Here is a 27,155-nt window from a genome sequence, read left to right as displayed (position 1 = left end):
GGTTCGATACTCCTAATACCTGAACTTTCGAATCAATTTTGCGAGATTTAGAGAGCTTTTTAGGCTGTACGAACTGAACGAATGAGGGGGTTTTTGGGTACGGCGAATTCGATTCCGGTGTTGGTTCTTTGAAAAAGCTCAATGTTTCTCGCGAAACAAAGCTTTTTTTCATGAATGTTGAACTTTCCGGTTGAAAAAAGCTCGATTGACTGAAATAAACGTAATTGACGTGATCAGCGATGCCGAATTAGTGATAATCGACTATTCGTACAGGCTATTTGGCTTTCATTTAGCTGAAAAGCTCAAGTTTGAAAATGTACAAATTTTCCAATTTTTATCATTTTTGAATATAAAAAAGATGCGAAATGAGACCAATTTCATTAGGAGAATATAGAGTATTAGGAGGTTCGATACTCCTAATACTCGAACTTTCGAATCAATTTTGCGAGCTTTAGAGAGCTTTTTAGACTGTACAAACTGCACGAATGAGGGGGTTTTTGGGTACGGCGAATTCGTTTCTGGTGTTTGTTCTTCCAAAATGGTCAAAGTTGCTCGCGAAACGAAGCTGTTTTTCATAAAAGTTGAACTTTCAGATTGAGAAAAGCTCGATCGACTGAAATAAACGTGATTCACATGATCACCGATGCCTATTTAGTGGATATCTACTCTTCGTACACCCTATTTAGCTTTCATTCGGCTGAAAAGCTCAATTTTGAAAAAACACCAGTACTCCTAATACTTGAACTTTCGAATCAATTTTGTGAGCTTTAGAGAGCTTTTTAGGCAGTACAAACTGGACGAACGAGGGGATTTTTGGGTACGCTGAATTCGATTCCGGTGTTGGTTCTTCGTAAAAGCTCAAAGTTCCTCGCGAAACGAAGCTTTTTTTCATAAAAACTGAACTTTCCGGTTGAAAAAAGCTCGATCGACTGAAATAAACGTAATTGACGTGATCAGCGATGCCGAATTAGTGATAATCGACTATTCGTACAGGCTATTTGGCTTTCATTTGGCTGAAAAGCTCATTCTTGAAAAAGTACAAATTTTCCAATTTTTATCATCTTTGAATATAAAAGATGCGAAATGAGACCAATTTCTTTAGGAGAATATAGGATATTAGGAGGTTTGATACTCCTAATACTTAAACTTTCGAGTCCATTTTGCGAGCTTTAGAGAGCTTTTTAGGCTGTACGAACTGGACGAATAAGGGGGTTTTTGGGTACGGCGAATTCGTTTCCGGTGTTGGTTCTTCGAAAAAGCTCAAAGTTCCCTCAGAAATGAAGCTTTTTTTCATAAAATTTGAACTTTAAGGTAGGAGAAAGCTCGATCGACTGAAATAAACGTAATTGACGTGATCAGCGATGCTGAATTGGTGATAATCGACTATTCGTATAGGTTATTTCGCTTTCATTCGATTGAATAGCTCAATTTTGAAAAAAAAAACAAATTTTCCTATTTTCATCATTTTTGAGTATTAAGAGAAGCTAAAATGAGACCAATTTCATTAGGAAAATATAGAGTATTAGGAGGTTCAATACTCCTAATACTTGAATTTTCGAATCAATTTTGCGAGCTTTAGAGAGCTTTTCAGGCTGTACGAACTGGACAAATGAGGGGGTTTTTGGGTACGGCGAATTCGTTTCCGGCGTTGGTTCTTCAAAAAAGCTCAAAGTTCCCTCCGAGATGAAGCTTTTTTTCATAAAATTTGAACTTTAAGGTTGAAAAAAGCTCGATCGACTGAAATAAACATGATTGACGTGATCAGCGATGCCTAATTGGTGCTATTCGACTATTCGTACATGCCATTTGGCTTTCATTTGGCTAAAAAGCTCAACTTTGAAAAAATACAAATTTGCTAAATTTTCACATTTTGAGTATTAGAGATGCTAAATAAGACCAATATCATCAGGAGAATATAGAGTATTAGGAGGTTCGATGCTCCTAATACTTAAACTTTCGAATCAATTTTGCGAGCTTTAGAGAGCTTTTTAGACTGTACAAACTGCACGAATGACGGGGTTTTTGGGTACGGCGAATTCATTTCTGGTGTTGGTTCTGCCAAAAAACTCAAAGTTCCTTGCGAAACGAAGCTTTTTCTCATAAAAGTATAACTTTCGGGGTGAAAAAAGCTCGTTCGATAAAAATAAACGAGCTTGACGTGATCAGCGATGCTAAATTAGTAATAATCGACACTTCGTACACTTCATTTGATGATCATTCGGCAGAAAAGCTCAATTTTGAAAAAGTAGGTACATGTTTTTCAATTTTGTTCATTTTCGAGTATAAAAGATGCTAAAAAAGACCAATATCATTAGGAGAATATAGAGTATTAGGAGGTTCGATACTCCTAATACTTGAACTTTCAAATCAATTTTCCAAGCTTTAGTGAGCTTTTTAGGCTGTACGAACAGAACAAAAAAGGGGGTTTTCGGGTACGGAGAATTCGTTTCCGCGGTTGGTTCATGCAAAAAGCTCAAAGTTTCTAGCGAAACGAAGCTTTTTTCCATAAAAGTTGAACTTTCAGGTTGAAAAAAGCTCGATCGACTGAAATAAATGTAATTGACGTGATCAGCGATGCCGAATTAGTGATAATCGACTATTCGTACAGGCTATTCTACATTCATTCAACCGAAAAGCTCAATTTTGAAAAAGTACAAATCTTCCTATTTTCATCATATTTGAGTATATTTGATGCTAAATGAGACCATTTTCATTAGGAGAATATAGAGTATTAGGAGGTTCGATACTCCTAATACATGAAATTTCGAATCTATTTTGCGAACTTTAGAGAGCTTTTTAGGCTATACGAAGAGCACGAATATGGGGGTTTTCGCACTCGGAGAATTCGATTCCGGTGTTGTTTCAGCCAAAAAGCTCAAAGTTCCCTCTGAAACGAAGCTTTTTTCCATAAAATACGAACTTTAAGGTAGAAGAAAGCTCAATCGACTGAAATAAACGAGCTTGACGTGATCAGCGATGCAGAATTAGTGATAGTCAACTATTCGTACACTTTATTTGATGTTCATTTGGCTGAAAAGCTCAATTTTGAAAAAGTACAAATTTTCCAATTTTCATCATTTTTGAATATATTTGATGCTAAATGAGACCAATTTCATTAGGAGAATATATAGTATTAGGAGGTTCGATACTCCTAATGCATGAACTTTCGAATCTATTTTTCGAACTTTAGAGAGCTTTTTAGGCTATACGAAGAGCACGAATATGGGGGTTTTCGCACTCGGAGAATTCGATTCCGGTGTTGGTTCAGCCAAAAAGCTCAAAGTTCCCTCTGAAATGAAGTATTTTTTCATAAAATTTGAACTTTAAGGTAGAAAAAAGCTCGACCGACAGAAATAAAGGTGATTGACGTGATCAGCGATGCTGAATTAGTGATAATCGACTATTCGTACACTTTATTTGATGATCATCCGGCTGAAAAGCTCAATTTTGAAAAACGGAAAATTTTCAATTTTGACAATTTTTGAATATAAAAGTTGCTAAATGAGACCAATTTCATTAGGAGAATATAGAGTATTAGGAGGTTCGATACTCCTAATACTTGAACTTTCAAATCAATTTTTCGAGCTTTAGAGAGCTTTCTAGGCTGTACGAACGGGACGAAGAAGGAGGTTTTTGGGTACGGCGAATTCGTTTCCGGTGTTGGTTCTTGCAAAAAGCTCAAAGTTTCCTCTCAAATGAAGCTTTTTTCATTAAAGTTGAGCTTTCAGTTGGAAAAAAGCTCGATCGAGTAAAACTGACGAGCTTGACGTGATCAGCGCTGCCGAATTAGTGATGTTCGACTATTCGTATACCCTAATTCGACGTTCATTCGGCTGAAAAGCTCAATTTTGAAAAAGTGCAAATTTTTCAATTTTGATCATTTTCGAGTATAAGAGATGCTAAATCAGACCAATTTCATTAGGAGAATATAGAATATTAGGAGGTTCGATACTCCTAATACTTGAACTTTCGAGTCCATTTTGCGAGCTTTAGAGAGCTTTTTAGGCTGTACGAAGTGCACGTATAAGGGGGTTTTTGGGTACGGCGAATTCATTTCCGGTGTTGGTTCTTCGAAAAAGCTCAAAGTTTCCTCTGAAGTGAAGCTTTTTTTCATAAAATTCGAACTTTAAGGTAGAAAAAAGCTCGACCGACAGAAATAAAGGTGATTGACGTGATCAGCGATGCTGAATTAGTGCTAATCGACTATTCGTACACTTTATTTGATGATCATCCGGCTGAAAAGCTCAATTTTGAAAAACAGAAAATTTTCAATTTTGACAATTTTTGAATATAAAAGATGCTAAATGAGACCAATTTCAATAGGAGAATATAGAGCATTAGAGAGCTTTTTAGGCTGTACGAAGTGCACAAATAAGGGGGTTTTTTGGTACGGCGAATTCATTTCCGGTGTTGGTTCTTCGAAAAAGCTCAAAGTTTCCTCTGAAGTGAAGCTTTTTTTCATAAAATTCGAACTTTAAGGTAGAAAAAAGCTCGATCGACTGAAATAAACGTGATCAGCGATGTTGAATTATTGATAATCGACTATTCATACAGGCTACTTGGCTTTGATTCTGCTGAAAAGCTCAATTTTGAAAAAGTGCATATTTTCCAATTTTGATCAATTTCGAATTCGAGTATAAGAGATGCTAAATGAGACTGATTTTATTAGGAGAATATAGAGTATTAGGAGGTTCGATACTCCTAATACATGAACTTTCGAATCAATTTTGCGAGCTTTTGAGAGCTTTTTAGTCTATACGGAGTGCACGAATAAAGGGGTTTTTGGGTACGGGGAATTCGTTTCCGGTGTTGGTTTTTCGAAAAAGCTCAAAGTTCTCCACAAAATGAAAGCTTTTTTCATTAATGTTGAACTTTTGGGGTGACAAAAGCCCGATCGACAAAAATAAACGAGCTTGGCGTTATCAGCGACGTTTAATTAGTGATAATCGACTATTCGTACAGGCTATTTGGCTTTCATTCGGCTGAAAAGCTCAATTTTGAAAAAGTACAAATTTTCCAATTTTGATCATCTTCGAGTATAAAAGATGCTAAATGAGACCAATTTCATTAGGAGAATAGATAGTATTTGGCGGTTCGATACTCCTAATACTTGAACTTTCGAATCAATTTTGCGAGCTTCAGAGAGCTTTTTAGGCTGTACGAACTGAACGAATGAGGGGGTTTTAGGGTATGGCGAATTCGTTTCCAGTGTTGGTTCTGCCGAAAAGCTCAAATAGCTTTTTTCATAAAATTTGAACCTAAAGGTAGAAGAAAGCTCGAACGATTAAAATAAACGAGCTTGACGTGATCAGCGATGCTCATGTAGTAATAATCGTATCCTTATACTCTGTAGTCTGTACAGCCTAAAATTTGTGTGAAAAGCTCATTATTAAAAGTTTATGTTTGCTCCTTAAAGTCCACATCTGCAACGAGCTTTAATGAGCTTATGGGAATGTACGAGATGTCGTTGGTGGTGTCTTTCAAAATGGTGAATCCATTTGTGGTATTGGTTTCGCCAAAAAGTTCAATGTTTCCCTGACAATGAAGCTTTAGACAATAAAGTTGAGCTTTCAGGGTTAGAAATGCGACGTGGAATGAAACAAATGAGGTATTCAACTCAGCGATATCTATTTAGTAAAAATCGACTCCTCATATGTATTAGCAATTTAGTAGCTCTCAATTGAGGCAATCTTCCACTTTTCAATAAAAAGCTTCAAGCTTTGTTGCTAAAGTAATGCTGGAAATGTATTCTCTGTGTCTGAAATGAAATGAAATCAAAATAAATGAATTCTTAGTCATAACTCCCATTTTATTATTTCCAGCAATCATCGATTAATTATGAAATGACAAGTGCTAAAGAATATCTTAAGTTTCTTTCAAGTGTTCAATAAATTAAAAAAATGGACAATACAAGAAACAAATCAATTATTATTACAAAGCCTAAAAGAGCATGAGATGCATAAATTAATTCCTGCATGTAGATATGATTTAATGGAGAAAAATGATGAATTTAATTCAGAAGTTACACATCTTTAAGAGATCACATTCCTTACTCTAATTTTAAAAACAAAATCATCGAGTAAGTACATAGTAAACATAGGTACATAGTACATACACCATAAACTCATAACCAGGTTTAAAAAATTCTCCCTCAATCATTTTACAAATTGGGAAAACATTACAAGCAAAATGAGCCACATACAATAATACGTATTTTGCTTTGTATTTTTAACAAAAACAATCTTCTGCAGTTGAAAAACGAGGGAAGCCCATTTTTTGGAATTGTGGAGCACAAGAAACGTAATTGATTTTTAAAAAATATGATCAACAATGAGTATTACATAGGTAAGAAAAATGTAAACAGAAAAATTGATTATGTGCATGTTACAGTGCTACAGTGAATACAAAGGAGGCCATTCAGAAATGAAAGAAGTTTATATCACCAAAATAAGAAATTTTTCAAGAATGCCAAAACTAAAATCTTTTGCAAATCAAGCCATTATTCATCCTTATTTCAACAAATTTTCAACAATTCTTCATCTCAAGACCAATACTCTGCAGTTACTCAGAATTCAAAGAAAATTTCCATGGACATTCTTCAGAACTGCACATCTGGACAGATGCCTACTCTGACAGGATCTGGAATCACATTGCATCACAATCCTGAAACATTCAGGTCAATTACTAAAATTAAAAACATACATAAACAACATGAAATACCTATAAACTTAGGTATCACAATCCTGAAACATTCAAATAATTATCAGAATTTAGAAACAAGTACTTAAGGCTTCACAAGACATCCCAACATTTCACTGACCACAACTTCTACAGTGCCTGTGTTGCACTAGGTGTAGAGTTTTTCTATGAAGTTGATCACTGCATTTCCTTTTACATTTCCTAAGTATCTAGTTGTACATATGAGTAAAAACCCAACCAATGAGATGATCAGTCGTAAATATCCATAGGTAAATGCTAAAAAATTCTAAATAGCTCTGAATTCCGTGCAAATACCCAACAGTCATTGATGAGAAGTATTTCATGCAGTTGACCCTAGATGAAGGTGCATGTAATAATCTACCTACTACCAACTGTGGAGAACTAATTTATCCTAATTTACTTTTATCATCATTCGTGACTGTCAAATCACATTCAACATATTCTTCGTAATTTGAAATGGTCTGATATAGTTCTGGTTCAATCTTCACAATAATACCAGACTATTGCTAAAATTTCATGCTCACTAATCTAGAACTTACCATTTGAACCAAACTGTACCATCAACTTTAGAATTGCTAGAATGGCAATTTCCCACTAGCTGCCACAGCCTTCAAAATGAGCCGACCTGAACCAGCACTTCAAAACATAAGTGAGGTTGTGATGCCTGATGGCCCAGCATATACTTCAGTACTCATACCATTTAGTTAATAATTCAATACAAGAAAAAAAAACATGAACAGTATAGTTCCCATATGTAAAATTTATTTCCAAATAGACAAGATGAGGTGTTTGGATATTAATTTGAATGATCACATCTGTATACACCATAGGATAAAATGATTAACTTCATAATTATCATATTTCTTATATTAACTAGAAACGCGATTGGAAAAAGGTGCTATGATAAACAAGCTTACTCAAAGTAGTGTAACTCTAATGAACAATCTTAAACTATATATTGTCAACAATCACTAAAAATTCACAATCAACTTTCAGATGAATGCATAATACAAACATCACCAATACAAATACCTACATTGATACAAATTTAGTGAAGTGGCATAATGGATGCTTTGAAACATTAAAAATTTTCATATGCGATTTCAAGTACTGCAACCATTGATATCATTGATTTAAATTTTTTGATAAGAATGATCATTCTATTTTGTATTCACTTTTGTTTCAACTTATGTGATGAATACTTCAGAGCAATTGCTTTATTTAAATTTGAAACAAGTTTTTGGGGATTAAGAGACTTGAGAACTGAGGTTTATTTTTTCAGAGCAGAGTTTGAACAACTTAATCACCAAGTTCACCTGCCAAACAATGGAAATTTTCAATATATGTACAATGATGTAATTAATATTTTTGTAAGAAGTATACTGTTATGAATTAATAGTTAAGATTCAAATTTCCCGAAGATGGAAAAATCAGAATTAAGATCAATCGCATTTTAAGAATAATACTGAAGTGCCCGTATAATGTGCACCTAAACACAAGTCTGAAATGTTTGATTTCTGCTACTCTTAGATCAAGTGTCACACATATCCTTTGTAAGGTTTCATGTAGGAAACTACTTCCATAGGGTACAACAAAATTAGCTTGTACATATCCCCCCATGCTCTAGTAAAAAATTCAACTCAGTATCTAGTGTCTTTGTGCTATATCTTGGCTCTTGGCTTCATCAACAAATTTATAAATTATATGCAAATTTGATTGGGACTATTTTGAACAAGGTGTCAACACCATTGCTTCAGAAACAGTCATGTTTACCTATATTTTCAACTGTGGTAATGTGGTTTTTATCGATATTAATTGATGCACACAAAGACAGAAAACAGATTAGGTTCCGTTTATTTTTGCAATAATTCAGATTAATTCACACCAGCTACATGGCAGAAAACCTTAAACACCAACCAGATCTGATAATAAGATTGCAGGCACAGGTCATAGTGCTATGTGGAGACCTAGCTCAGAGAAATGCAGATTTAGTGCAAGAGAATGGATGTTTGCAGCAAGAGAATGGACGTTTGCAGCGAGAGAATGTTGATTCTTATTCAAACAGTGAGCTTATGATTTCATTGTTTATATAATTCATATTTTGTTTTATTGACAGGACTTCACCTCGTTTTATAATATAACTGGATGGCCACAGGCAACACTCATGCGCTAGGATGAGGACCTAGCTACACTGCCCCCTTGTGAAAGGGCAAGTGAGTTGTTTACAGTTTAAACTCAGACCAGTGAGGGAAAACTGAAACTGATCAAACATAAAGGATCCTTGAAAAAAAGTTGATATAACTGCACAATGTTTCAAAAATATCAGTCAAGGTAACCTGACTAGTATATGATCAGCAGCCTGTAGTTGATCACACTGAATTAAAATGTGTGTTGGGTGTACTTGGAAATTAGCTCTACAAGATGTTGAAAGATTTATTCTAATTCCGCTCAGAGGATTCCAACTATGATGTTAAATTAAAATTTAAAACAATTATAAAATAAAAATAGTTTTAAGATTATATGCTGCATTAATCCTGCTTATCATTATGTTTAATTACTTTGAAATTTCTAATATGACTTGATTTATTTATTTTTTTTTATATAATTACGTTTCAATTAAAGTTGATTTTTTTTGTATAGTCTCATTTATTCCTATCACTATAACAAAAACATTTTTTGTAGTGTAGTAACCTGATTACATAATCAAACCACTTGAAAGTACATTAACAATCCCAACAAACATATTGTAGTCAGTGTTATATTTCACATAGATTGATTATTGCATTAATTTATTTGTGTTACCCTGTAGAATGCCAATAAAGTGGCTTGACAACATAATTGACAATATAAAAGCTAGGACTATTATTGACATCAAATCTTCAATTAGAAGCAATGGCTTCCTTAACCCTTTTGCTCCTGACAACACAGCATATGTGACGCGCTCAGGGTTAGTAATCAGACCAGCGTCACACATGGTGTGACAGCAAGCACTTGGTCATTTATGTTGGTTTTATCAGTGGTGTTCTGTTCGAACGGTTTAGAAACGATACTGATGGTCGACCAACACCAAACAAAGATACTTCTGCCGTGGGCTCACCCAGTGTTAGGTAAAGGATGAACCAAAACTAAGGAGTCCAATTACTTCTTATTCATAGTATTCAAAAATCAAAATCATGACAGAATTCAATTTTATTGACTATTTTCAAGAAGGTATGAATACCTTATTTTATAAAGTTTGTTTTTGTATCCTATATTGGCTATATTTTTATGTAACGGATGAAGAAAACACAAACACTGCAACTGAAAATGATGTAAGTTTTTGTAATTTGTAATGTAATTAATTAAAATTAATGTAATATTAATAATTCGTGAGTGATTTCTTTGCTTTTATTTTGTTTTCTCTACAAGAGTACTTCAATGTAATCGACAATACAAATGCCAGAACCGTTATTATCATTATCACACAGTTGAATGGCTTGGAGGAAAGGATGTGAGAGGATGAGGACCTAGCTACACTGCCCCCTTGTGAAAGGGCAAGTAAGGTAAGTTGTTCAAAGTTTAAACTCAGTGAGGGAAAACTGAAACTAATCAAACATAAGGGATCCTTGGAAAAAAGTTGATTCAACTTCACAATGTTTCGAAAATATTAGTCAAGGTAACCTGACTAGTGTATGATCAGCAGCCAGTAGTTGATCACACTGAATTAAAATGTGTGTGTTGAGTGTATGTACTTGGAAACTAGCTCTACACAATGTTGAAAGATTTATTCTAAATCATGTTCTTACAAAGTACACCAACTTATTTGATTGTTTTTCACTTTTTGTGCAGTGTGATCAACCACTGGCTGCTGATCATACACTGGCCAGGTTACCTTCTTTTTTCTTTTCAGGAATGGACTATGAGTTGAAAGAATTTTTCAAGCCACGCAAATGGTCATAGTTTTTCATTCAGAATCAGAGGATTTTAACTATGATGTTTGATTAAAATTTTAAAAAATTATAAAATAAAAATAGTTTCAAGATTGTATGCTGCATTAATCCTGCTTATCATTATGTTTAATTACTTTGACATTTCTAATATGACTTGAATTGTGTTTTTTTAATATATATATAAAAAAATTATGTTTTAATTAAAGTTGTTTTTTTTTTGTGTTGTCTCATTTATTCCTATCACTACAACAAAAATATTTTTAGTTGAGTAGTAACCAGATTACATAATCAAACCACTTGGAAATACATTTACAATCCCAACAAACATATTGTTGTCAGTGTAATATTGTTGTTGTATATTTTATCAGACGTTTTTAAATTAAATTACATCAATCACAACATATAAAAACTTTATTAAATATTCAATTTTAAAACATTGAATTAGCTTACTAATTTCAGTTAATTAAATCTTCGATTTAAGACGACAACATTCACTCTTGCAGATTGGTATCTTTCACACCAAATGGGGTAAAAAGGATCGTAGGAGGAGATGTGATTTAATTGGGTAAAGGAAAAGAGAGAAAAGAGAAATCAGACATTAGAACTCGAGGCAGGATACAACGACATTGTGAGTGAAAGATAACAAGCGGCAAGGGGGGAAGGGAAAAAGATCATTACCCAAGAGCATTCATATATAAAAAATCTAAATCTCAAATACATGGTTACAATATTTCACATAGATTGATTATTGCATTAAATTATTTGTGTTACCCTGTAGAATGCTGATAAAGTGACTTGACAACATAATTCAAAATTCAAAAGATAGGACTGTTATTGACAATCATATGACAGTAAGTTTTTTTTTTGTGCTCTCCACTGGATTATCTTCCATATTATACTTAACATTGAGAAGGTGTTTGAGTATAATGTGATATGAAAATTTAAAATAATGCAGGTTTTTTTTTAGTTTTTGGCATAATATTTTACATAGATAAGATTGATTATTGAATTAATTTATCTGTGTTACACTATAGAATGCGGATAAAGTGATTTCACAAATCTGATTGAAAATTCACAAACCAGGACTGTTACTGACAATTTTATAAAACCATTCCAATCTTCAAGTTAGGGCTGCTGTCAAACAAGTGGTGGAAGCAATGGCTTCCTCAAGAAATGGTAATACAGTGGAATCTCGATAACTCAAAGCTGAAGGGAAAGGAGTTAACTTTGAGTTATTGTAGTTTTCAAGATAATAAAATGAATTTCGCATTAAGTCTTATGGGGAGTTGAAGAAACATACCTTCAAGTTACAGGGGTTTTTGAGTTAACAGAGTTCTAGTTATCGCGATTCCACTGTACAACATCTCTGTGAATTGAGACTGAAAAAATTTTAGTTACTTAGTTTGTAGGACAAGAATATTTCATATTCCAGAAAATTAGTACCAGGATGCATATTATTCAAATCTTAATTTCATTCACTTCTACTGATTTAGATCTGTAATTATAGACAGGAAAAGGGGGCAAGTTCATTTCTATTATATTGCCAACCTTCACATAATTATGCACTGTAACTTTGAAGTTTCCATACATGCCTAAAAAGGTATCTTTTCCCTCTAGTGGAAAAAATTGCTTAGTTTTGACAGTTATGATGGAGAGAACAGAGATATCTGATGGAATTGTAGTGCTCTCCACTGGAGTATCCTCTATGCACCACTGAGAAGATGTATAAGTATAATGTGACATAGAAATTTAAAATAGTGTAATTTTTTTTTACTTCTCAGTGTAATATTTTACATAGATTGATTATTACAGTAATTTAGGGGAAAGGCGGGTAAGTTGACGACCTTAAGGTTTGGATGACTGCATCTCATTTTCTACAACACGTACGACAAATTTTTCGACAGCAAATGGTAGCCCCAACCTTTAGCTATCTCAATCCCACCAAAATAAGGTCAAAAATTTTTTTTTTCATATCAAAATTTTCAAAATTGTAAAAGAACTCAAATTCGCCAACTTACCTGCGATGTCGGATAAGTTGGCGAATGTTCGAAGGCAAGTTGGCGAATGTTGAAAAAAAGTGCCTAAAAGTCATGAAAAGGAATGATAACACATTAAAAGGATTAAAACATTAAGTGTACATGCGAGATGAATCATGCATACAAATTTGTCAACGCTATCAAAATTTTTTTGGGAGATATTTGTAATTCGCCAACTTACCCTCCACCAAATCAATCAACTCACTCCTAGATCACACAATTTTTGAGATTTTGTCAAAATTTAAGGGTCAATTGCGGAGATATTACTGTCATATTTATTAGTGGTCATTTGTTTATAACTAGCGACATAATGAAACTGTAGAACTTACAGAAAAAATTCACTAATACAAATTCGCCAACTTACCCGATACGCAAAAAAAAAAATTGAATTTTTTTTTCTCATTCAAATTTGCATGTAATTACATGGAATTTGCAGCAAACTGAACGTAATGCTTGCCTATTTGATTTGATCACCTAAGAATAACTTTTTTTAAATAAATGTTTTCATGAAACCTTATTTTGTATCCCTTGAAAATTACATCAACACATATGAAAACACGTTTTTCCGCATTTACTTTTTTTAGCGTGGATTTTTTCAAAAATATACTTCACCAAGGTCTGTGTACATACAAGGTGCATCACATATAAAAATTTGGTGCCGCTATCTACATTTTTGTGGCAGATATTTGCAATTCGTCAACTTAGCCCAGTCGCCAACTTACCCGACTTTCCCCTATCTGTGTTACCCTGTAGAATGCGGATAAAGTGACTCAAAAAATGAGATGGAAAATTCATAAACTAGGACTGTTACTGACAATCTTATGAAACTATTCTGAGGCGGGTCAGGATACGGTAAGTTTTTTTTTGGTAAACTTGCAAAATTAAACATATCCTGAGCATGGGGTGCATGATCAACCAGTGCTGGATAATTAGCCAGTAGTTGACCTTCTCATTTATTCCTATCACTTTAACAAAAACATTTCTTGTAGAGTAGTAACCTGATTACATAATCAAACCACTTGGACATACATTTACAATCCCAACAAACATATTGTTGTCAGTGCAATATTTCACATAGATTGATTATTGCATTAATTTATTAGTGTTACCCTATAGAATGCCAATAAAGTGACTTGACAACTTAATTGAAAATTCACAAGCTGGGACTGTTATCAACGATCATATGACACTATTCGAATCTTCAATTAGGGGCTGATGCCAAACTACAGGTAGAGTAGAAGCAATAGCTTCCTCAAGGATGCTGTTTACAAAAATTGTAATACAACTTATTCTCTGTGAATTAAGACTGAAAAAGTATTTGTTACTTAGTTAGTAGGACAAGAATATTTTCATATTCTAGAAAATTGGTACTAAGACGTATATTATTCAAATCTCAAAAATATACTTCTACACATTTACATTTTGTAATCATACGTAGACATGAAAAGGCACAGTTAATTTCTTTAATATTGTCAACCTTCACATAATGATGCACTGTAACTTTGAAGTTTCCATACGTGCCTAAAAAGGTATCTTTCCCCTCTGGTAGAAAAAATTAGAACACAGTTGCAGATACATTGATACAACCGTGCACATGACAATTCACAAGCTGGGACTGTTACTGACAATCGTATAAGTGGCAGACCCAATAAGAGGAGTCAGGATACGGTAAGTTTTTTTTTTTGTTTTTGTTTTGGTGCTCTCCACTGGATTATCTTCCTTGTAACATGGAGAAGGTGTTTAAGTATAATGTGATATGGAAATTTAAAATAATGTAAGTTTTTTTTTTTAGTTTTCAGTATAATATTTTACATAGATAGATTATTGCATTAATTCATCTGTTTTACCCTGTAGAATGGGGATAAAGTGACTACACAAATAAGCTTGAAAATTCACAAACCAGGACTGTTACTGACTATCTTATGAAACTACATATTCTAAGGTGGGTTAGGATATGGTAAGTTTTTTTGGGGGGGGGGGAGGGGTAAACTTGCAAAATAAAACATAACCTCAGCATGGGGTGCATGGTCAACCAGTCAGGGGGTGCCAGCTTATCTAAAAATATAATTCACAGCATTTGAAAAACACGTTTGTGCAGTCTCATCCTTCACCCCCTATACTTATGTTCTATTTACTTAATGTGTTTCATTAGTATAATAAATGTTGAAATGTTATTTTGTATATATGAACATACCAATTTTAAAATTTTGTTCACTTTTCTGCATATATGCCAAGCATAGTTGACATGTCTGGTTGCGAGCAAATATACAGGGTGTTCCGGCTCGACAGTACCACCTTATAACCAGTAACTGTACTACCCATTGTGAGTTGATGTATGTATGTGTTACCGTTAATGTGTTTACTCCAGGTAATGTATGAAATAACTAGTTATTTCATACAGTACCTGAGAAAGTGTGAAATTGAATTTTTTCTAAACTTTACCTAGTTATTTCATACATACACGAGGTGTGTATCGTTAAAGTGTGAAACCAATGAATGAACTGCGATAAAGTGAAAAATTAAGGTTAATTCAAGGCTAGAACAGGGTGTCCGGCCACAGAACACCCTCCAAGCCCCAGGGGCACATTTTTGGCCACTAAAATTTTTTTTTTTTCATTTTGTACTTTACTTTCAACATTTTACCATTGAGCGACTGTAATAGATACAGTGTTGAGGTTTGCGGGGCTCGATAGCAAATTCACTGTAGAATTTTTTGATATGGCTAATAGCTGCGCCAGATGAACAGGAAGAGTTGTACCAAACGAAATAATTGGAAAAACGTGTTCAAAAATTGACATTTTTTTTTGTTTTTGTGAAAAACCTAAAAAAATTTTCCTCATGACATATCCTTTTTATCAGTTGCCTTGAATTGAAAAAGTGTGAAATTTTTGGTACTGCAAACCCGCCCCTCTCTATCTCAATTTGTAAAAAAGCTTCACCACTTTCAATGCTGAACAAAGACTTTGGAAAAATTCAAAAATTTCATTTTTTTTACCCTCATTTAAAGATCTGGTGCAGTTATTAGCCACATCAAAAAATACTACGTGAAATTTGCTATCGAGTCTGGCAAACTTTAATTTTTAATCGTTCATTTCATGATTTAACTGATCACACCTCGCTATTTCATACAATAACTAGATTCTTCATACATTACCTAGATGAACTATGCACAATTTACTTGTATTAAGTACTTTTTCGTTAATGTATGAAATAACTAGTTATTTCATATATTACCTGAAGTATACACATTAACGGTAACATATGTTTGCCTACCCTCCAGGCCGCAGGGGCAAAGTTATGGACTTTGAAAAAAAAACTTTTTTCGATTTTGTTCAAAATTTTTCGTCATGCATCACTCGAAACCCGTTCTAGATAGAAAGTTGCACTCGGCGGCGTTGGATCGCAAATTTTGTGTAGAATTTTTTAATGTGGTCGATGACCTTTGTGGAAGTGAAGGGGAGTCTGTACGAGTCAATATAATTGAAAAAACATGACCAAAAGTGGTCAAATTTTTTAGTTTTTGTTAAATATCACAAAATTTTTTCCTCTTAAGCTATGATTTTTATTAACAACATAGGACGAGAAAAGTCCGAGCTTTTCAACGCCGCAAACCACAGCCTTCTATCTCAATTAGTTACGGAGTCATGATGATTTAAAAGCAGCAAAAAAATCAAGTTAAAAAAATCAAATGTTTTGATTTTTTTTTATTTGATTTTTTTTGCAATCAGTGTCAGCAGCCGTTAAAATTCAATTGAGCAACTGTGGCCTAGTCTCGGGCCTTCCTCTACGTTAAAACGAATTTATAATGATTTTTTTATATTAAAAAATGATTGCAAAAAAAATCAAAAAATTTGATTTTTTTGCTTGATTTTTTTGCTGCTTTAAATCATCATGACTCCGTAACTAATTGAGATAGAAGGCTGTGGTTTGCGGCGTTGAAAAGCTCGGACTTTTCTCGTCCTATGTTGTTAATAAAAATCATAGCTTAATTAAGAGGAAAAAATTTTGTGATATTTAACAAAAACTAAAAAATCTGACCACTTTTGGTCATGTTTTTTCAATTATATTGACTCGTACAGACTCCCTCCCCTTCGCTTCCACAAAGGTCATCGACCACATTAAAAAATTCTACACAAAATTTGCGATCCAACGCCGCCGAGTGCAACTTTCTATCTAGAACGGGTTTCGAGTGACGCATGACGAAAAATTTTGAACGAAATCGAAAAAAGTTTTTTTTTCAAAGTTCATAACTTTGCCCCTGCGGCCTGGAGGGTAGGCAAACATACATACATCAACTCACAATGGGTAGTACAGTTACTGGTTATAAGGGGGTACTGTCGAGCCGGAACACCCTGTATATATAGATTGCCCCCATACATTACGCAGCCCATGACATTACACTGACTTTTTGCGGACCAATGTTTGGTTTGCACTAGCAAGGACGCGCTTGAATTTTTCATGTGTTCTCAAAGCAGCTCACTGCTGGGCTATGAAAAGAAGGTATATACTCGATCGGGTTGGAGAAAGACTCATATTTAAGCTTGTAATTCAATTTTTAAGGAGGGCTCCCCACTCAAGTGTATGTTTTTTAGATATTCCCCAGACTTTTTCCGCCATCAAAAAAATGTTTTCATTCGCTTCCAGAGAGGTGAGGAACTCGAATAGCTCGTGCATGTAACGCCAAGTTCATAAAATCTGCAAAAAGTCCAGATGGGCCGCAAAAAGTCTGAGGTTTATCTAGTATGGGCTGCGTAATACCACTTTTCATGTGTATATATAGGTATTGGTATCCAGACATGTCAACTATTGAATGGGTTAATTTTACTATACAAGTGGACTGACCAACTTCTCAACTATAGTTGACAAGTCATGGGTTAATTATACTATACAAGTCAACTATGAGTTTCCAGAAACTTCCACCAGAGGGCGCATGGCTTAGAAATCAACGCGCGAGGACGAACGCAGGGTCTATAGTCAATTTGTAGTGAGTAGAATGCGATGTGCTGGTGTAGATGTATGCAAATACATCGATCCTGAGTGTACACGACAACAAATTTGACTTGAAATTTTTCAGTATTTTATTGGCCTATGGAAAATTTAAAAACATCAAAAATTTTTATGCTGTTTAAGCTTTCTTTTGGTGTCTTAACTTTCTCAAAATTCAAATTACTTTAACTCCATTTTCAAAAATTTTCTTCAAAATTAAGCCTAAAAATCTGATTACTTTTTTCAAAACATAGATTTTTTTAATATTAGACTGAATCTGCAAATAAAATTTTAATAAATGATTTAGAACAGAAATTATACCAATTTTAAAGTTTTGTTCACTTTTCTGCATATATGCCAAGCATAGTTGACATGTCTGGTCGCTAGCAAATATATATATATATATATACAATTTTTTTTTTGAATTTTTGATTTAATTTGAAAGCTACAAACTTATGGATCATGGTGAATATGCGAAATTATAGAGATCGTAGAGGCCTACTTGGATTTCAAGTTTCATCAAAATCGATTCAGCTGTTTTCTAGGTAATGAGTTTTAAAAAATTTTGAAAAAAAATTTTGTCGCTCGATAAACTTGGAAGCTGCGTTCTTTTGGAACTTGATGATGATGCCAAAATGTTCGGCTAGTAGCCTAGTTGTGACATTTAAAATTTGATCAAAATCGGTTCAGCCGTTGCTGAGAAATTAAATTTTTAATAAATTTTGTGCAAAGTCACCCCCCAAAAATTTGAAAAAGCTCAATTTTGTTTTCGATTACATAAGAAAGCTACGAACTTTTGGATCATGGTGCAAGTGCGAAATCATAGGAATGGTGATGGACTTGTGATACTTCAAGTTTCATAAAAATTGGTTCAGTCGTTACTCAATGTAATGATTTTTAAGTGAAAAATGTCAAAAAAAAATTTTGTCACTCGATAAACTTGGAAGCTTTGAACTTTTGAAACTCTCTGATGGTGACAAATTGTCCGGCTAGTATCCAAGGGCTGACATTTTGAGTTTGATTAAAATCGGTTCAAAGGTTCCTGAGAAATGAATTTTTAAATGAGTTTTTGTGCAATTTCATGCAATGCGGATTTTTATCATAAGGTAAAGTGGGGTAATTCCGATATGGGGTAATTCCGATAGCAAGCCCTAGCTTTGTTGCAAAAACCATTTTGGCACAAATGATGAAGAAAGTAGATAGTTTTAGTGCTAACCTACACCCATTAATGATCAGATGGTTCATCTGCTCTGTTTTGGCAAGTCTGTGCAGTGTTCAAAATCTGAATGCCCAAATCCTTTGCCGCAAAAAACAGTGCACTTTTGAAACTCGTTTTTATCGTTCAAAACTTGTTGAAAAATTCTGTTTAGAAGCTGATATTTGATGAATACGTGTTAAAGTGTCAGTACCTCTTTTGATTTTGCTTTTATAATTATTTGTTTGGTGGCATTGAATTATTAAACATGTCGATCATTTTTCATGCTGCGGGGTAATTCCGATAGCCCCAGCAAAATTGTCCTGCAATGTTTTTTTCTCTGTTTTCATGTATTATAGTTTTAGGGGGTCGAAATTATCAAAGAAAATCCTCAAAACGGGGCATTTTTCTCTAGTTGGTCTAGTTTTCAAAAATTATGCCTCAAAAATGCATATTTGTAAAAAAAATTCAATTTTTGTTCTAATGATTCAATTTACATGAAATAAAAACCTAAATATGCAATAAATGGTATATTTCAACATTACTGGCTCGGAATTACCCTGAGAGAATTCCTTTCCTTATAAAACTCATTATCGGAATTACCCATTTTTAGGGCAATTCTGATAACTCAACCTTCCAAAATGTTTTTTCAATTATGTGTATGAAGCCTTCACACAAATCACTCTTCAATATAGTCAATGTGTAGCTGAAGGATGCAGGAATAAAGTTGTTACAACATTTTTGCCCCAAAATGTATAGGAAATCCAAAAAATGAGAAATTGCTAAAATTTTGAATTTTGCCATCGGAATTACCCCAGGGGTGCTAACCGTAACCGCAAAAAACCGAAAACCGTAACCGAAACCCAAACAAGAACCTAATTTTAGCCATTTTCAAACCCTAACTGAAAACAAAAACCGAAATTTCATAAGTTTTTTAAAAACCCTAAAAAACCATAACAATAATAATGAAGCAGAGTGAGTGAAACCGAAACCTAAACTGATATAATTTATTTCGGTTTTTTTCGGTTTTCGGTTTGGGTTTTTTCAGTTTTTTCAATTGTTTTGGGGGGATTTTTTCACATTTTTGACTTTTGAGACTCGAAATCCGGGGAAATTGATAAATTTAATGAACCTATCAAATTGGGTCCTTGGCTGTTGTTGTTGACTTGTTGCTTTTTGGGTTGTTAAATCGCTTTGTGTTTTGAGATTGAGAAATTTTGAAGAAATTTTTAAAAAATACGTAAACCGAAAAAAACCGAAAACTGAAACCAAAACCGAAATTTTTGTAAATAAAACCTAAACCCAAACCGAAACTGAAATTTTGAATTTTAAAACCAAAACCGAAACAAAAACCAAAAAATGTCAACGAAAAAATTGGAGTGAAACCGTAACCTTAATAAAAATAATTAAGGTTAGCACCCCTGAATTACCCCACTTTACCTTACCTAAATTTGTCGACGCTTTAACTCGAAAACTGTTACGTTTTGGATTACGGCGATGGTCGTCGATTGCAGAAACGGTAGAGAACTTATGAGATTTCAAGTTTTGTCAAAACTGGTGCAGTCGTTTTCTAGGTAATGATAATTATTTATCGACTTTTTTTTTCTTTAAATTTTGTCGCTCGATAAACTCGAAAGCTTCGAACTTTTGGAACATGGTGGTGATGGTGAAATGTCAGTCTAATAGCCTAGTTGTGAAATTTCAAGTTTCATCAAAATCGGTTCAGCCATTCCTGAGAAATAATTTTTTTAAAAGTTCAATTTTAAATGAATTTGTGTGTCAAGTCTTTACTTAAATAGTTAAGTACTCGTATGTGATGAGGTGAATTTACACATAAAATTTAATTTCTCAGCAACGGCTGAAAGGCTGAATCGATTTTGATCAAATTTGAAATTTCAGAACTACACTACTTAGCGGAGATTTCGCCATCATCATCAAGTTCCAAAAGTTCAAAGCTTCCAAGTTTATCGAGCGACAAAATTTTTTTTCGACATTTTTCACTTAAAAATCATTACCTTGAGTAACGACTGAACTAATTTTTCTGAAACTTGAAGTATCACAAGTCCATCACCATTCCTATGATTCCAGACTTGTACCATGATCCAAAAGTTCGTAGCTTTCGCGCGTAATCGAAAACAAAATTTTCAAAAGCTCAAAGCTTTCAAATTTGTCGAGCGACAAAAATTTTTTTCAGAATTTTTCAAAACTCATTACCTAGAACATGGCTGAACTGATTTCGATGAAACTTGAAATCTCACTAGGTTTGCTCGATTCCTATTAAGTATACGACCCTCGATTTTTTGTGAATCATTCATGAACGAATTGATCAATTTTTTGAAAGAACCATTCGCCAACGAATCTTTAATTTATGAATAAATTCGTTCGCGAATGATTCACAAAGAAATGTCAATTCGTTCGCGAATGATTCAGAAAAAATAATTCAATTCGTTCGTGAATGATTCATGAAAAATTGAGTAAATGAATCAATTCGTTCGCGAACGAATCATTTGTATGAATCGATTCGTTCGCGAACGATTCACTTGTATGAATTAATTTGTTCACGAATGATTCACTTGTACAAATCGATTCGTTCACGAACGATTCACTTGTACGAATCGAATTCGTTCGCGAACGATTCACTTGTATGATTCGATTCGTTCGCGAACGAGTCACTTGTACAAATCGATTCGTTCACGACCGAGTCACTTGTGCAAATCGATTCATTCACGAACGAGTCACTTGTACAAATCGATTCGTTCACGAACGAGTCAGTTATACGAATCGATTCATTCACGAACGAGTCACTTGTACGAATCAGTTCGTTCGCGAATGAATGTTTAAATAAAAGTGGATCAATTCGTTCGTAAAAGATTTTTATTTTACGAAAAGTCGGTCTTCTCACGCTCAATGCGTGAGTTTTTTTATTCTGTAGATATAGAAGTTTGTTATCCAAGTTTGAACTAGTACAAAAAGCTAACAAGCAAAATTAGCAAATGTCATTTCATCATTAACTGCAGGTGTTTCTTCAAAGCAAGTAGTAAATGAGGCTGGTCAGGATACAGTAAGTTTTTTTCTTTAGTAAACTTGCAAAATAAAACATAACCAGAGCATGGGGTGCATGATCAACCAGTGCTGGGATGATTACCCATTAGTTGACCTACTACCAGAGTACTGCACGGTTAAGTTAAAATAGCCGGATAACCGCCGGAGCTATCGGCTAATTTAACTACAGGTTACAAACTGCAGTTACTTTTGTCGGCGCGCGCAACCAGCGGTAAGTTAGGTTAATAACCATACGTTAACCGCATTCGGTTCTCTGGTGTCTCAACAATACATTTTGGTGACTCATCAAACAGATAAGACAGAATCGAACATTACATTTCCGATAAGAGCGCGGTATAATCGCAGGTAGTTTAGTCATTTTAACTACAAAATTATCCGCATAGGCTAACGCTAATATAACTGCTTTTGGATGAGTTATATTTGGTAGCTTACCGCACACGACACGCGACTAACGCAGATAACTTTTAACTATACCGTGCAGGACTCTGCCTACTACCTCCAGTAGGGCAAAAGCATTCAAAAGACGAAAATTTACAATTCTTCGAAAGTGAAAAAACGTATCATTTTGATGTAAGAAGTCAATTTTCCTACCCTCAAGACTCAAACTTTGGTCAAAAAAGATGAAATAATATGCCCGAGCAAAGCGAGGGCGAAAGCTTATTTATCAAAATTTTGCATTTTTATGATTATTCAAAATGCTAATCAACTCTCTACTCTACCCGTCCGAAGGACGAGTAATTTCTGCTAGTTCCAAATAAATTGCACACTTTTTTCATTTTTTAAAAATATACGTCAAATACAAGACCTAAATCAATAACTCACTTTTCAGAAAAAATGAGAAAGGTACTTTGATCATTCACAATCACCATTAATTTTTTTTATCTCATCTATAAATTATGACCGAACACGTTCAATGTTTAGGATTTTATTGTTCACTCAATATCAATAGGGAGCGAATCGTGAAGAAGTTTCCAAACATTAAGAATATTGCCATCGCAACTACATAAACTTTACATTCACCTTTAGCTATTTGGAAAAATTACCATAACAACAACGACACCAATTCTCGCCATGAAAACTTGAATGAAACGCAATTCTCAATGAATCACATTGTAATCCTCAGCTAGGTAATCAACGCACAGAGGAATATTTCGCTAAAATGAAGGTAAAAACTCTCAAATAATTCAAAACGTAGTTTTTTCCTACACATTATAAACTGATATCTTGTGCGATTTCAGGATCGAAAAAGAGCACTTCGCAAAAAACACATTCTACACTTGATGGAAACTTTCTTAATAGATAATGGGTTAAGGATCTGATTTTCTTCATATTTCATCAGCTCGGAACACGTTCTGCAGTTTTTTTTTCCGCCAACTTGCTCAGTAAAGAAAATAATTATTGTATTTCAGGTATAAAGAAACTGCCCAATGTTTACGATCCGAAGCCAGACTAGCTAAAGATTACATTGTCTGCGACAATATCAATTTGGAAACTATTGTGATCGAATTCGAGACCTTTTACTATCACAGATTTCAAACATATCCACAGCTGTGTAAAAGAACAGAGCCCAAAGAGGTGAATTCATCGCCTGCGAATCAGTCACCAGTTAAAAAACAGCTAAGAAAAACACATCAATTAAAACAACGCCACGGAGCAGAATTAGATTTCATGATATGCAACACTTTTCCTCCACCATCTACGATGAATTCTTTGGAAAAAGTGGCGTATTTCCAGCGAGAAGGCGATGATTTTAGGGTACTTGATGAAACATGCGAATTCAGCGATATCGTTAAAGTAAGTAAAAAATTTCAACATCCCTAAACATGGACGCAAAAAATCTCGATTTTTTAAAAAAAATTCAAGGACATCTGTATCGAGCCCGCAGCTACCCGCTGGGATGAAATTATTGGACTGGATGATGTTAAAGAGGTACTGAAGGAAGCCATAATCTACCCCATTAAATACCCGCATTTATTTACCGGTATTATAGAACCTTGGAAAGGAGTCTTGCTCTATGGACCTCCAGGAACAGGTACTAACACATAAAAACCCCCTAAACTCGACATGTACGTAATTCGAGTCATTTTAACATCATTATGCCAATTCAAAGGTAAAACATCATTAGCTCGAGCTGTAGCCACTGAAAGTTCAGCCTCATTTTACAACATATCTGCAAGCTCGATAGTAAATAAATGGCGAGGCGATACGGAAAAGATAATCAAGGTTGATATTTACAATTTTGAAAAAAAAAAATCGATGTTCACCTACATGATCTTAAATATATCAGGTACTGTTCGAAACGGCTCAAAATTTTGCTCCCAGTATCATCTTCATCGATGAGATAGACGCATTAACGATGCGTCGCAACAGTCACGAGCACGAAGCATCGAGACGAATGAAATCCGAATTATTTACTGGTTTGGACTCGCTGAGCAGATGCAAACGAAATGTATTTTTTTTAGCCACGACGAACACGCCCTGGTAAGTCAATCGTACCTTTTCAGATACTAAGTCATCCAATATACGTACAACTCTTAATTTGTCGTAGGGATTTGGATGAAGCAATGCTCCGTCGATTTGAAAAACACGTTTTGATTCCAGTACCTGATTTACAAACTAGAAAATCGCTTATACGTTATTATCTGCCTAAGATAATCAGTCACGATCCCGCGATCGAATGCGATATTAATTACGATACTTCGGCTCAGGTACGCATTAAATAATTCTTCCAAACGTAATCCGCTAATGGAGATAACGGTGTACTTACGGTTTGGTAGATGGTGGAGTATTTTTCATGTTGCGATGTCAAACATTTATGCAAAAATTTAACGATGAACACGATGCGAGAGGTGTTCTATGAACTGGAACGTAATAAAAGTAGGTGTAATGTCGCTAAAGTGCGATAGTCGAACATATTAACAGATTGCTTCTTTTCACGCGCAGCGAATACGACGAACACTCGAACGAAGAAGTTGATAAAAGATGTTGATTTTCAAGAAGTCCTGCGTAGTTTTCGGTCCACGGTTCGACACGTTTTGGATAAATACCGCAAATGGGAGTCTGAACGAAAACATTCGTAGATAAGAAATGCGATAAGTTGTAGAAAAAAAGCTGTATTTGCAGAAGAAAATTTAACAATACCTCTTATTTTTTCAAATTCTGTAACTTCTTCAAACAATCGAAATAACCTAAGGAGTAATAATAATGAAATTAGCGCTTGTGGAATTTCAGATAGAATAAAAACGGAAATAAAAATATTAAAAAGTACCGGCGTAATAACCGCTCAAATAGTTGGACGAAAGTAAACAAGCTAACGCATCGTTTTCGTTTTCAGGCTGCACCATACCTTGGCAATTAGCCACGTTACAGGACATACCGGGTAAGCTCGATCTAGCTTCTATATTTGGAACAGAACTCGTCAACGGATCTGGAATATTGGATGAAACGATCTACGAATGATCAAATTATTACTCCACGATCTAATTTATTATATTATAGGTTTAAATGAAATACAAGTACCTCATCCGCTGAAGGCATTTTCGAAGCTAAATGTGTCCTAGCAGTTCGTTCTTGTTTAATACGTAGTTCGGGGATCGTTTCGTACATATTATCGAAGCTCACTTCGTAAGGGATACCGTAACCGGACATGATAACTACAGCTTTTCGTTCTTTTGAGTTTACTTCTTGAATGACAGCTTCGTAAACTACTTCGTTCGGTTGATACAAAGCTCGACATTGCATGCCAACTTTCCATTCGTCCTGAAATAACGATTCAATTAGTTAGTTGCATTGACACAGACGTCACACAGTAAAGATTACGAAGTACTTACATCTTCCGGTTCGAAATCAACGGCATCTTCATCTTCTTCTTCTTCCTCATCATCAAGAAATAGTTTAGAATTTCCAATTTGTTCGGTAATCGATTCTTCGCCTAAACTCGGTCGTAAATCCTTCAACTTCACTGCTTCTTCGTTCTCATAACCTGATGGCACATAATTCTGACGTGGTTACTGATATACAGACAAATATGTCATATAACTAAACAAATACTATACCTAAATATCTAACGATAGCGTACTCGTCGAAAATTTTCTCGATAATGGCTTCATAAAGTTCACCATCCTCAGAATATGGTGCTCGAACGTTCGTACCGCATTGCCACTGTTCTTCCTGTTAAAACATCAATCAGAACACACATTGTTTCATTTTGAATTAACAATACGAAGATAGGGAAAGTTTTATTTGCAACAAGTTTTACAACAATTGTAGAAATGAAACTTACTTCTGATAGGTTCGTACTGCAAGACGTTGGTTCTAATGAATCCGTTTTGTCGTATTTGTTTTCCATACTTTCTTTAGATTCTGTATTACCGAATATTTTATTGAACTTGTCTATAATTATCGCGTTATGCACGTTGTTTGAACTCTGTAATAAAGATGTATGCATTCAAACACATGACTAACATGATTGAAAAATATCAAAATGCGAGACTCACCTTTGGTCTGCAATATACGCCAGAATTCATAGTTTCTTCGACAAAAATTGAAAACCGAAGAGTTGCGTCGAAATTTATATGACATCCACGAAAAAAGCTGGGTTGATGGGCACTTTTTAATCAAAATTTGTACCGGTTCAATGTCCAAATTTGGGTTGAAATTGGTCAACCGCCAAAAAAAACTAAAAAAGCCGTCGACCGTATATAATGGACGAATAATTCAAATCGCAGGAAATGACGGCCACATTTTGGATGCAGAATCCTGGAAACGTTCTGCACATGCGCCAAACATGATGCTTGCGGTGCTGGTGGAGAGAGAGACGGTTCCCTGGTTCAGCCCATGTTCAACCAGTAAACCGTCTCTCTCTCCACCAGCACCGTAAGCGTCATGTTTGGCGCATGAGCAGAACGTTTCCAGGATTCTGCATCCAAAATCTAGCCGTCACATTTTGTCATTTTTTCACCGTTGAATTATTCGTCCATTATATACGGTCGACGAAAAAAGCTGATGGTACTGACAAGCACAGAAAAAAAATTAAAAACAGAACAGAACTTGAAAATGAAACCTTGAACGGCGACAGCAGCGTTTTTAACGGTGACTTATGAAACTATGAAAAATAACGTGACCTGTCTCCCAGTTGATCTGTGATCACGGATCACGTTTTGAAGTTTCTAACCATTTTTTTTAAATCAAAAAAATACGTTGGTAACACTGAAAATTATCAGAAAT

General features: G+C 34.5%; 2 protein-coding genes across 3 annotated transcripts; one reads left to right on the top strand and one right to left on the bottom strand.

The window, feature by feature from the left end:
* Positions 1-5,788: 5,788 nt before the first annotated feature.
* Positions 5,789-26,636, bottom strand: LOC135840921 (survival motor neuron protein-like). Of its 2 annotated transcripts, XR_010557807.1 has the most exons (9): positions 26,426-26,636; positions 26,212-26,355; positions 25,985-26,099; positions 25,760-25,911; positions 25,449-25,688; positions 25,198-25,378; positions 25,071-25,117; positions 24,697-24,989; positions 5,789-6,663 (listed from the first exon to the last, which is right to left on the bottom strand). XR_010557807.1 is itself a non-coding variant. In XM_065357677.1 (8 exons), the coding sequence occupies exons 1-7, from the start codon at positions 26,453-26,455 to the stop codon at positions 25,074-25,076; spliced, it is 906 nt and encodes a 301-aa protein (XP_065213749.1). In that variant the 5' UTR covers positions 26,456-26,567; the 3' UTR covers positions 22,623-24,989; positions 25,071-25,073. The 2 variants fall into 2 exon arrangements, 1 of the variants encoding a protein (XP_065213749.1); XM_065357677.1 differs by lacking the exon at positions 5,789-6,663 and having other exon boundaries at positions 22,623-24,989; positions 26,426-26,567.
* Positions 22,957-25,076, top strand: LOC135840920 (katanin p60 ATPase-containing subunit A-like 2). Its single transcript, XM_065357676.1, has 7 exons — positions 22,957-23,094; positions 23,168-23,235; positions 23,339-23,723; positions 23,793-23,961; positions 24,040-24,152; positions 24,217-24,410; positions 24,478-25,076. Exons 1-7 carry the CDS (start codon positions 23,089-23,091, stop codon positions 24,650-24,652), a joined length of 1,110 nt encoding a protein of 369 aa, XP_065213748.1. The 5' UTR covers positions 22,957-23,088; the 3' UTR covers positions 24,653-25,076.
* Positions 26,637-27,155: the final 519 nt, after the last annotated feature.

This window comes from Planococcus citri, chromosome 3 (assembly GCF_950023065.1).
Source record: "Planococcus citri chromosome 3, ihPlaCitr1.1, whole genome shotgun sequence".
NCBI lineage: Eukaryota > Metazoa > Arthropoda > Insecta > Hemiptera > Pseudococcidae > Planococcus > Planococcus citri.
The sequence above is the reverse complement of the archived record's forward strand: the minus strand, read 5'-3'. Positions and strand labels throughout refer to the sequence as shown.

What these genes read in the sequence shown, in the direction of transcription:
- LOC135840921 (XM_065357677.1), bottom strand. Translation starts at nt 26,455, where the DNA reads ATGAATTCTGGCGTATATTGCAGACCAAAG. An exon ending in AAATGCCTTCAGCGGATGAG is followed by an intron (nt 25,379 to 25,448) that starts GTACTTGTATTT and finishes GATCATTCGTAG; the next exon opens with ATCGTTTCATCCAATATTCC. An exon ending in TTTGAGCGGTTATTACGCCG is followed by an intron (nt 25,118 to 25,197) that starts GTACTTTTTAAT and finishes ATTACTCCTTAG; the next exon opens with GTTATTTCGATTGTTTGAAG.
- LOC135840920 (XM_065357676.1), top strand. An exon ending in AATTCAGCGATATCGTTAAA is followed by an intron (nt 23,724 to 23,792) that starts GTAAGTAAAAAA and finishes AAAAAATTCAAG; the next exon opens with GACATCTGTATCGAGCCCGC. An exon ending in ATACGGAAAAGATAATCAAG is followed by an intron (nt 24,153 to 24,216) that starts GTTGATATTTAC and finishes TAAATATATCAG; the next exon opens with GTACTGTTCGAAACGGCTCA.